Raw genomic sequence first — 12,831 nt, 5'->3', positions numbered from 1 at the left:
AGAACCATCACCGAAAGTCACATTGTGGCCTTCATCATCGAGCTGTCCCACCGAGATCAGATTGCGTGTCAATTTTGGTACATACCTGACTTTGTTGATTTTCCAGACAGATCCATTTGACATCTTCATCCGTACATCACCCATACCTACAATTTCCAAGGGTTTTCCATCAGCCAGGAAAACTTTTCCGTAATCGCCAGCGATGTAATTGTCAAACACATCGCGATCACCAGTGGTATGAAACGAAGCTCCCGAATCCATAACCCAAGAATCAACAGGGCTTTCCATGGATAATAGCAGAGCATCATGTACTTTCTCAGTGACAGCATTGGCATTATTCTTCGTTGATCTGCAGTTCTTTTTCAGGTGACCAGTCTCACCACAGCTCCAGCACTTCATATTCTTTTCAAGGATGTTTTTGTCTTTGCCATTTCTTGATTTGGATCTACCGCGCCATCGGTTGTAACTCCTTTCACCACTCCTGCCTCTTCCTCTGTTATCAAGATTTAGAGCAGATCTTGATGATGTTGCTTCACCCGTGTCTTTCCTGCGAACTTCTTCAGCAAGGATTTGATCTCTAACATCATTGAGTTGTAGTTTCCCTTTTCCAACAGAGTTGCTAACCGCTGCCTGCATCGGTTCCCAACTGTCTAGTAAAGACGCCAGAAGAATGAGTGCCCGAATCTCATCATCAAATTTGATGTCCACTGATGTCAGCTGGGAGACAATCGTGTTGAATTCATTTATGTGTTTTGCCACCGAAGCACCTTCTCCCATCTTCAAGTTGAATAACTTCTTCATGAGATGTACTTTATTGTTTGCTGATGGCTTCTCGTACATGTCCGATAAAATAGACATCATCTCCTCCGTGGTTTTGGCCTCCGCCACGTTATGCGCCACGTTCTTTGTTAGGGTCAATCGTATGACACCTAAAACCTGTCGGTCAAGAAGCTCCCAATCATCATCCTCCATCTTTTTCGGTTTCTTTCCTGATAGAGGTTGATGCAGCTTCTTACTGTACAGATAATCTCTTATCTGTAACCGCCAGAACGAAAAATCTGTTCCGTCGAACTTGTTGATTCCCGGTCCTGATCCATCATCTCCGGCCATCACTTCTCTAACCTTAGCAAAAAATCTAAAAAATCTTTTCTGATGTGGAAATCAGACAAAGCTGCAACCATAGAGCATACTCAGAAATCTTAAGAATTTTCACAACAAGGCTCTGATAGCAGTTGTTGGGGAATTATCTTGAAATGATGCCGATCACGATGATAATATTGCCGAAAAATTGCGGAATAAAATAATCAACAAGAACACAAGATTTACGTGGTTCACCCAAAAATAGGCTACGTCCACGGAGCTACTGCTGATCTTTTATAACAGGAGAAATATTACAACAAGTGTACACAATGATACACTAAATATCTCACACTCCCAACCCGAGTATAACCGAGAAAATATTTTCTCTAACTCACACAAGAGAACAAAAAAAACTCTCTTTTTTTCTCTCTTATACGAAGCTTTGTAATTGCTTCTGGGATAATTAAACAATACGAATTATGCTCGTATTTATAGGCGAGTTTTCTCGTGTAAAAACAAGGAATGCATTTATTCTTCTGCTGGCCACCATTCAACCAATTGTACACGTTTTTGACGAGATGCAAAATGCATTTGCATACAATTCAATGTATTGGCCCGACACCATATTAATGAATGTGGTCCTAACACGTGCTTTAGTCCATATGATCATACTCAGTATTTACCAGTAGCTAGGAGTGTTTGGGCAAAGAAAAACATCAAATTTTTTGTGCACTCGGGAACTTATTGGTTCGAACCATCCCAAAAACACGTCATGGGTTCTCGCAGGCGAGCGCATAATATCGAGCAATATTTCTTCTAGCTCATCTTCTTGGTACTGCTTGAGGGGGAAAAATGGATTATTGACATCCAAGTAGATACGATCTTTTTCATGTTCATCTGTTGTTTAATATGAGACTCTTTGTTACCACAAAAAGTTTAAAGATATATAAAATTATGCATCTGCTAAAAATTATGACTTTTGGTCTATGATAACGACTTTATCTTAATAGTGCTGATATCATATATTAATATGAATTCCAATTAATCTGAGCTCTGGATAATATAAATAGACAAGCCAACATAATGATGTGAAACGAATTATCCCACTTATAATCAGATCAGTTAGGGAGCATTAATAATGGACTCGTCATTTCCAATCCCTCATGCTTTGATTATTTATCAGTTGACACGTTGTATTCATAACCACCATGTGCTTATGCTAAATAAAAACATTATCTGTTTGGATTTTGGCCTGAGCCATTTATTAATTTTAATATTGGTTTTTTTTAAAAAAAAAGATATATACATGTATGTCTCTTAGATTGATTATGAATAATTTTTCTATGAGATGGTCTTATAGATATATATTTATGAGACAGGTTGATTCGGGCTATATTTGAGTGAAAGTAATGTTTTTGACATAAAAATTAATATTTTTTCAAAGGTCGGACCAGATGTGAGATATGTATCACAAAATTGACTTAATAGACTGTCTTATATGATTTTTGTGATTGATAATCGAATATGGTCTATATATTATTTGGATATTTTAATGGCAAATTAAAACTTGTGTAAGACGGTCTTACGGGTCGTATTTTGTGAGATATGTATTTTATTTAGGTCATTCATGAAAAAATATTATGTTTTATGCTAAGAGTATTTACTTTTTATTGTGAATATCGGTAAGGTTGATCTTTCTCACAGATAAAGATTCGTGAGACCGTCTCACAAGATACATACTCTATTTTAAGAGTAGGTCTCATGTGAGACCATCTCACGGATCTCAATTTGTGAGACGGGTCAACCCTGCCCATATTCACATTAAAAAGTAATACTCTTAGCATAAAAAGTAATATTTTTTATGGATTATCCAAATAAAGATCCATCTCACAAAATACGACCTGTAAGACCGTCTAACACAAGTTTTTGCCTTAACTAATTATTCTTAATAATTTAGTATTTCCTAACAAATTTTACCGGGTCCTTCTTAAAAATTAATTAAATTGTGAAAGGCAGAAATCCCCAAATTTGACGTCTACGTTACCAAGTTCGGCCTCCTAAGTCCTAGTCAATAATTTCAGGTCAAATTGATTAATATAATGTAGATGTGACTAAAATACCAAAAAATAAAAATATATTAAATATTAACCCTATTTTGACCAATTTGATGACTAAATCTCAAAATGATATACGTGACCAGAATATTATTTTCTCTAAATATACACATAAAATTCGTGATGAGGGAGATGAATTTGTTTTATCAACCTCTCAATCTGTATCTTTTGAGAAGATTAAAAGCATCCAATATGGGTATTTATGTGAGCATCGATTGAGGTGACGTCTATCTATTGGATAACAACATCATCCAGTGTGAGAAAACATAAAATTTGTGATGAAGAAGATGAATTGTTTTACCAACCTCTCAATCTATATCGTTTGAGAAGATTAAAACATTCACTCTAGGTATCTATGTGACTATTGGATAAGATGACGTCCATCTATTAGATGACGGCATCATCCAGTGTGAGAACCTATGTGAGCACCAATTATGAGGACGTCCACCTATTGGATAACATCACCGCAGCGGCGTTCATATATGTGCCTACTATACTTTATATTGTTAATCAAAATGATTAACTATTTTGATTATTCATATAAGTAAATTAATGTATTTTTCCATCTTATAATCGCTTGGTCTTTCGTGCGCTCATACACAGACACATAAACACAAGTTATACATTTAACTACATTCTTAATCCAGTGATTTTTCTACTAAACGAGAAATAATCACGTTTTATATGTTTCAAAATTTTATTAATTTCAATACCGGGAAAAAAATCTAGCCTTATATTTCAAATTTTCAAGTCCTCAAGTTTATAACCAACAATAATAAAACAAAAAATAAATAAATAAAAAATTACAAAAACTATATAAAATTAGAGTGGGTCTCATGTAAGACCGTCTCACGGATCATAATCTGTGAGATGAGTCAACCCTACCCATATTTACAATAAAAAGTAATACTCTTAACATAAAAAGTAATATTTTTTCATAGGTGACCCAAATAAGAGTCAGTCTCACAAATACGACCCGTGAGACCGTCTCACACAAGTTTTTGCCATAAAATTAAACCTAAAATCTGATCCAGTGATAATTTACAGAAAAATTATACTCCATAAATCATCCTGAAAGTTTACATAATTAGGATTACGATCACCTATAGACCTAATATTTTTTTTTGGCATATTTAACGTCATATATATCATTAATTACTTCAACAAACCACAAAAAAAAAAAACCAATTTGTTGTACCAAAACCAAATCTTGGCGATCACAAGTCCAAGACGAACTTTCATGTTGTTGACTCGATTGTAACAAACATCTCTCTAAAAAAACCGATCTTGGCTAACATCAAAAGTAAAATCCAGGCTAATTATGGGAAATTTCCATATAAACATGAAGAGATAGATGAGAGGTTGTGTACCTTCTCTTTCTCCATCGTAGATGCAATTAGCTGCCCTACTTCTTTAGGGCAGCTTCTATCAAAAGATGTAAACAAGCTGACCGCTGAGTTGACTTTGTCAACCTTTATTTAACTAACCACAATTAATTAAATTAATACCTTTGTTAAATGTATACAGTTGGCTCATTAATGATTAATAAAACTTTTCGTGGAAATGGCATATATTCGTTGTTATTACGTCATCATCACTATTATTTTTAGTTATTATGATGATTTATGATATATATGATATATCACTAAAAAGGTATCCTTATTTTTCTCACGGAGTGTCTGAGTTGGTGGATTAGATGTGTGTTTGATTAATTGTCAAGAGTTTGATTTTCCGTATATAAAATTTACCGGCTGTCGCATATAATTTTTCCGCTGTGGTTTACTTGGATGTCGTTGTTTGTATGCTACTGTGTTTGGTCGAGGCTTTTTCAATACACACTAAAGAACAGCAGCTACTTGGAAAAAATAATATCACTAGATGTTTGCCTAGTATTAGTCAAGTTTCATTCTTATGTCTTCAAGTGTATATTTGTCACTAGCAATCAAGCAAGTGGTTTATATATTTCGTATTTGAAATCAAATTTCTCAAAAACAAAAAATATACTAAATATGTTTTTTTAAAAAACAAAAGTTGAGAAAACAGACGTACTCTTACACTTAGTTATTATATACCAAGTATTTTTAACACACGATGCATATAATACATTCGTTTGAGATCTATTTGGCTAAGGATTTAGGCGTAGACGATGATTATGAATATTAATACACAATCTTTTTACATAGTATATATAAGAAAAATTGCATTTACACTTATGTTGTTTGTCATTTTGCGATTTTGATACTCTATATTATCAAATTAAAATTTCAAATTTTAATCATGTAATTTCAAATTTTTGACAATTTCAACCTTTTTCATCAAGAATACTGATGTGTGTATCAAAAAGAATAATAATACTATAGACTAGGTCTCTTCTGAGACGGTCTCACGAATCTTTATCTGTGAGACGGTCAACTATACCGAAACTCACAATAAAAAGTAATATTTTGTTATGGATGACCCAAATAAGATATTCGTCTCACAAAATACGACTCGTGTCACATCCAAGGTGGGGGGGGAGGTTGTAATGAGCCCAAACTTAGCTTGTGAATTAGCTCTTGAGTTCAATGTAAACTTTTATTTCGAATTTGAACTCGAGCTCTAATTTAGTTAAATCGTATTCAATCTTGTATCCGTAAAATTATAAAGTTCTTCTTATATACTCTGTTATATGAACCAAATATATACAATTTTTCCTAACGTATGAACGATGACCTATCCATGAGGTAGTGTATCTCCGTACCCATAAATTGACAACCAAACTACTCATAAAAAGTTCCCAAATTGCATACCCAAAAAACTAAGGTCCCTCCCCCCTATAAAACCAACTTGTTACATTTCCCGACCATAACACAAAAAAGCTCCCAATTCAACCCCATTTTCAAGCCAAATGGGGGTGAGCTCAAATTGCATGTTTCTTTTTCTATTTGTAGCTCTATTGCCAAGTTTAAGTGCCATATCTTGGGCATCAACTAATAGTTACACGGAGGAAATCTTAACTCAATGTAGGTACACAAGATATCCAAACTTGTGTGTACAAACCTTGACAGGATTAGGATCCAAGAATGATCAAAACGTTGATTTCTTGTATGCACTTGTTAACAAAACCATCTCCGAGACGAGGCTGCCTCGTTCCAATTTCGTGGAACGTAGCTCGCATTTCATCTCCCTCGAAGCTCAACAAGCCCAGATGGCAATCGGTACGACCACGATTTTCGTGTTTATTTAGCTCTCTAGTCTCTATGTATTATGAAAACTTAGGTGCATGTATGATCCCTTTTTGTGTTTTTTGCAGATGATTGTCAAGAGCTGACGGAAATGGCGGTAAAGCGACTTAACCAGGCGAAGGAGGCGATTCGGAAATCCCGCGAGAATTACAAAGAAGACATCCTAACATGGCTTAGTGCGGCTTTAACATTCCTACAGAGTTGCAAGGATACAGTTGAGGATCATGCGTTGTCAAATTTTGCCTTGTCGGAAATTTACAAGAAAATGGACTATCTCTCCGAGTTGTGCAGCAACCCGTTGGCCCTGGCGAACAGAATAACTCTAAATCCGAAAGATGGACTTCCCACAAGATCGAGACGACTTCTCGAGGACGAAAATTTCCCGAGTTGGGTGTCGAAAAGTGACAGGAGACTGCTCGAAAGCGCGGAGATCAGAGCGGATGCTGTCGTTGCGAAAGATGGAAGCGGGGACTTCGACACGATCTCGGAGGCAATCCAGTCCGCAAACGGAGGCCGGTACGTGATATATGTGAAATCTGGTGAGTACAATGAGAAAATCAGCACGAAGAAAGAAGGGATCACTTTGATCGGCGATGGAAAATTTTCTACGGTCATACTTGCAAGTAGCAGTATCGGCAAGGGATCTTCCCTCCTGGGATCTTCAACTTTTTGTGAGTTCTCTTTTTCTTTTTCTGTTCGTTTTCAAGAATTTGGCGACAATATGTCTTTCCGAAGTTACACTTTTTCAGATAGAAAATTTAGTTTTCCTGTCTGGATTTTCTAATCAGGAGTATTCCAGTTATTATGTTCGACTTAGAATAACATTAAATTTAGGGAAAATGACATCTATACAGTGCTATGTGTATAGTGTCACGATAGAACTTCGACTTAAAAAAACTAAAATTGAAAATTTTGTAACTTTGAATGAAATTTGATGATTGGAAAATTACCAAAAATAATATCTTATGTCACTTTGGTAAAGTTCTAGACCACTTTAACAATATTTGATGTCATGTCATATCGGATCGGTACTAAGACAAAATATGATTATTTAACCAACCAAAACTTAAAATTTGACTAATTTATCTATATTAATCTAACCTCTATATATCCCAGTAATCACGGGCGACGGATTCATCGCAAGGGACATCGGATTTCACAACACGGCAGGCGCCTCCGCCGGGCAAGCAATAGCGCTTACCGTAGCATCGGACCGCTCGGTACTATATAGATGCAGCCTCGTAGGCAATCAAGACACACTGTACGCGCTCTCCCTCCGCCAGTTCTATCGAGAATGCGACATACACGGCACTGTGGACTTCATCTTCGGCAATGCGGCCGCAGTGTTCCAGAGTTGCTCCTTATACCTCCGGCCCCCGCGCGGTTACGTCGTGATCCTTGCGAACGGGCGAACTGACCCAGGGCAGGACACGGGGTTTTCGCTCCAAAACTGCAAGATCGCCGGTGGACCGGATTTCACCAACTCGCACAAAGCATACCTGGGTCGCCCATGGAAAGAGTACTCCAGGGCGGTCGTGATGCAGTCGAATATCGATTGGGTTATCCAGCCTCGCGGCTGGATTGAGTGGCCGGGATATGGCAGTTCAGTTTACAAAACACTGTATTTTGCTGAGTATGACAACACGGGAGCTGGCGCCGACACTTCCAACAGGGTGGACTGGCCGGGTTTTCATGTAATCGAGACGTCGGAGGCTTCGAAATTTACAGTTGCAGATTTCATTGATGGCAATTCATGGCTACCTTCCACTGGTGTGACTTTTGTTTCTGGGCTCCAATAATTTGTTTTATAATCAAATCATCAAAATTTTAGAAAAATGTAATTTTTTTTAAATAATTATATATATATATATATATTTTTTGAAATGAAATAATTATATATATACACATTATATTATATTATTTAAATTTTTTAGATAAAATATACGGCTTATCGAGACTTTGATTGTGGGCAAAAATTTGTATGAGACGGTCTCACGGGTCGTATTTGTGAGACTGATATCTTATTTGGGTCATCAATGAAAAAGTATTATTTTTTATGCTAAAAGTATTACTTTTTATTGTGAATATGGGTAGGGTTGACCCGTCTCACAGATTAGAATCCATGAAATGATTTCACATGAGACTCACTCTTGATTGTGATCGGAGTTTTATTAAATTTTAATTTTGAAGATGCCGATTTAACTAAATGATGTTCACTTATTTATGTCTTTAATTAATTAATTAATTAATAATTATTAGATTTGACTGGACATAAATGAGATTTAATATCATAGTTCATTGTCATTAAATGTTCTGAATCGAAGCTTCGTAGGAAAAAAAAATGGTTCTCAATTTAAAGATTTGGTATCCATTGTTTGTATATAAATTTTTTTATTGTATAATTAATTAATTATGTATATGTACTTTGATTTTACAAATTCTAAATCAAATATACTCAGACCGAGAGAGACAGAATTATCATCTATGAAGCTTTAAACAATAAAAAAATAAAAACAAAACCAAAATATTTTTTTATTAAATAAATTTAAAACATAAAAAAATATTCAATCACATTATATAAAAAAATATTTGATAATACATGTTTTCAATAATAGTTACCATGTAGGAATATATTCTAGATATAGACGACCTGCGCTCCAATGTATTTGATCAAATTAAAATAAAATTAAAAAAAACAAACTATCTAAAATTATACCTATTTTATATAAATATTTTTATAATGAAAAAATAACTTTTTTAATATACAATGCGTTCTTTATATAGTGCTTTAATATCTAATTAAGAATAAGAGCATTAATCTCTAATTAAGAATAAGTATATTAATTTAGGCCATAATTAAAGAAGTTCTACTTGCTTACTTAATTTAATTAATCTTTCTTTTTCAGTTAAGGACAATAATAATATTAATAAGTTAAATCAAGGGACCATTTTGTACGATATAATGTTGGCCAAAAAAAAAAAAAAAATTGAAAAGGTCCCCAAAAATTCAAATATTATTTATTGCAACAACTCATATAATAAACAAATTTGTTGAAATTTTAAATATATATTTTATTTGATAAAATGATGTCTTGAAAACACCCATGGAAATTAGGAAATAAGTAAATGATAAATTAAAGATCTTGTCCATAAATTGAATTCAGCGTCGATCCTAACAATTTTTGGGCTAGCATAAATCTCTCCAAATACGGAGATGGTGTGTTTGAATCCATTTTAAAACAAAAGCCCTCGCCCACATTGAAATTATTAAAAAAACTCAATATATTTTTAAAACATATTTCTCAGTAAAAATTCAAAAATATGGTATTTACTGATATAATTATCTTAAATTACATAAGAAGATAATTCAGGAACGAGTCATACAAAATATGTTCTATGAATGGGTTGCGATGATTACCATAGTGATACCCCACGGATGGGCCCATCCAAATCGGACCTAAACTCCCGGCCCATCCCCAACCCAGGAGGAGGGCTCATGAAAGGCAGATATTCTCCTATAAATTACCAGGTTTGAGCGTACGATTCATAGATTCAATATATTATTTTTCAGCGTCGGAGAGGCTATGCAGAGACACCCCCTTCTAACGATCTTATTTGTGATTTCAGGCTCAGGGCAATTTTAAAACCCGCATCTGTACTAGTGACACTTGCTGAAATCAGACCTTAAATTTTTCGTGAGTATAATGTAGAATTCTCTTTTACGTTTTTCAAAAATGGTTTTTTTGTTCTCTAAAAAAAAAGGAAAAGGTTTAACATGATCGAAAGTATCAAAATTAGTACAATTTTGGGTTTATAACCCACCTTTATTTCAGATGTTTTGATCTAATTGATGGAGCATGTCGGACACAATTTTCAATTTTCCAATGTAATATTAACCATTTTTTTGTGTCAAATTAACACTCTGGTGAAATAAGATTAAAACTAAAGAAAAAATAAATATCAAAGTTACTAGATCAAAACCAAACTTTGATCACTCAGTAAACAAGAACTCAAAATGGAACAAGATTGTAGACAAAAATTTGTTTTCCTTAATTTTTATGTAAATTGTGATAAGTTTTGCGTATATAAACATATAACTACGAAACGGCGGTAACGAATTATATGTCTATTGAGATCCAAGAGAAAATATGTTACTGTTTTATGTATGAAATTTTAATAATTTTAATAAATAATAAGAATATAATAATATTCATTCTTATTTTAATTATTTTTTACGTCCAATCGTTAATATATGAGTGACTTGCACTTGAATTTTGTCAATAATTAAAAGACCAGTTTTGGTTCCATTCCACGTACCATCAATTAATTGCAATTGTTTCCTCCAATACTTTAGCAGCTCGTATTTAAATGAAGATGAGTGAGTCTCATGTGAGATCGTCTCACGGATCTTAATCTGTGAGACGGGACAACCATACGGATATTCACAATAAAAAACAATACTATTAGCATAAAAAGTCATACTTTTTAATGGATGATCCAAATAAGAGACTTGTCTCACAAATACGACCCGTGAGACCGTCTCACACAAGTTTTTGTCAATGAAAATTACTTCATAACTTTTTATTCTTTTCTCCTTTTAGGTTATGGACAAGTAATTAAATATAAGCAAGTTTGAGTTAAGTACCGAAATATTATTATTATTTTTAATTTGTAAGCATCAAATTATTAATTATTAAGGAAAACTAAAATTTTAATATTGTATGTTTGCTTCTTTGCGATTTTTAATATTTTGTGTTCTCAAATTTCAGTTTAGTCAACTATTTTTCATTTTTTTTAATCTTTTTAGACATGACAATAATATATGAACGATGAGCATATGAAACATTTAAAAAATGGTAAATGAAAAAATATAAATTATAAAATACATGAGTGATCCCCGAACCAGTATATTTTCGAGAAATATGAATTTGACTTCCTCACCACACGAGTCTCATTATTTTGAATTTGAACTAGCAAACAATATTCTATCATCATTTTCGAAATGTGATTTTTTGATTGACTGAGACGAATTTTGGGTAATGTATCATTTTGTGTTGGTAATCATTGAATATTTTTCTTGTACATGTTTGATTTATTTTCTTCGGAGGACGAACAAAGTTTAAGTTTTGGAAAATTGAAAAGCGCGGATCTTATTGAGATTATGTAGATTTATTTGTTGTATTCGTGTTATTTTTCTTGTTTGCATCCTATTTTCATTATTATTAATTGAAATTTTATTTTTAGTGTAGTGTTGACGAAAGCTAAACAAGATAGAGAAAATATGTGAAAAAAATCAACAAATGAATGTCATGTAAGCAAAACACTCGAGAAGTGCCGAATCATTTGGTAAAAGAATGACCAAAACACTACCAAATTTATTTTTTTTTTGCATCATTTGCGACGATTTTAGCGACAGTTTTTACCACCGTTACTAAGTCAGCCGTTGTTATTTTTAGCGACGGTTTTTAAAAATCAAGCGCTAAAATTAGCGACGGAATTTAAGAACCGTTAGTAATTTAATGACGGTTTTTTTTATTTTGGTTTGTTCAAAAACAGTCCATAAATTGTCCACGTTATCAAAAACCTTGGTAATTTGGCCACGGTTTTAACAAAATCATAGGTAAATTTAATTTAGTGACGGTTTCGTCAAAACCCGAGCTAGATTAGCGACTGAATTAAAAAATAGTCGCTAAACCATAATAGGGACTGTTAACATACCCGTAGTAAAAATGTGAAAAATTTCAGGTTAGAGACGGTTTGTAAATCGCCGCTAATTTTAGCGACGGTTAAAAATCATTGTCAGATGAACGGTTTTTTGTAGTGAAAGTTGAGTCAAAGACCAAGAAAGAACTCACGTCTACGTACATTGACCCTTGGGTTGAAGGTTTTGAAACCAAAATTTTCTTGTCCAACTTACGTTCAAACCCACGCCGGTGTTGGTTGAATAAAAGCTGAAGAAAAAGTTTATTCCCAACATACGCACCAACCCATGCGATCGTGCCTCAAAGCAGGGGTTGCAAATTCTTAAAAATCTGCCAAATTAAGAAAAATTAAGGGAAAATCCATATTTCGAATTATAGTCATTCCAAAATCGATTTCATGATTCCATGCATGGAAGGACTCTATTCATGGATATTTTTAAAGGATTTTCAGGGGAACTCATAATATATTGGAGGGATTGGAGGGGACTTTTGACTACTAAATTTTGATGACCAGGGCTTGAGAGAGGAGTAAGCTGATTTCATTGAGAATTTGTCTTTCATGCTGTGATTTTCTTATTTACCTTTTGATTTTGTTTTCTATGAAATAAAACATTGATTTATTTTATTTGTTTAGTTTTTATGGATCGTGTTGGAGTGCAACAATTGATGCGATCACGGTAGGTCAAGCTCCAAGGAAGGCATGGGATTTTT

The 12,831-nt window shown here is 33.9% G+C and overlaps 1 protein-coding gene across 1 annotated transcript; it reads left to right on the top strand.

The window, feature by feature from the left end:
* Window positions 1–6,038: 6,038 nt before the first annotated feature.
* On the top strand, window positions 6,039–8,351 carry LOC140818652 (probable pectinesterase/pectinesterase inhibitor 54). The gene is made up of 3 exons (XM_073178690.1): window positions 6,039–6,391; window positions 6,487–7,089; window positions 7,535–8,351. The coding sequence occupies exons 1-3, from the start codon at window positions 6,082–6,084 to the stop codon at window positions 8,215–8,217; spliced, it is 1,596 nt and encodes a 531-aa protein (XP_073034791.1). The 5' UTR covers window positions 6,039–6,081; the 3' UTR covers window positions 8,218–8,351.
* The last annotated feature ends 4,480 nt before the right edge of the window (window positions 8,352–12,831 follow it).

This window comes from Primulina eburnea, chromosome 17 (assembly GCF_022965805.1).
Source record: "Primulina eburnea isolate SZY01 chromosome 17, ASM2296580v1, whole genome shotgun sequence".
NCBI classification, from domain to species: domain Eukaryota; kingdom Viridiplantae; phylum Streptophyta; class Magnoliopsida; order Lamiales; family Gesneriaceae; genus Primulina; species Primulina eburnea.
This window is presented reverse-complemented; position numbering and strand designations above follow the sequence as displayed.

What these genes read in the sequence shown, in the direction of transcription:
- LOC140818652 (XM_073178690.1), top strand. Translation starts at nt 6,082, where the DNA reads ATGGGGGTGAGCTCAAATTGCATGTTTCTTTTTCTATTTGTAGCTCTA. An exon ending in ACAAGCCCAGATGGCAATCG is followed by an intron (nt 6,392 to 6,486) that starts GTACGACCACGA and finishes TGTTTTTTGCAG; the next exon opens with ATGATTGTCAAGAGCTGACG. An exon ending in CCTGGGATCTTCAACTTTTT is followed by an intron (nt 7,090 to 7,534) that starts GTGAGTTCTCTT and finishes TATATATCCCAG; the next exon opens with TAATCACGGGCGACGGATTC.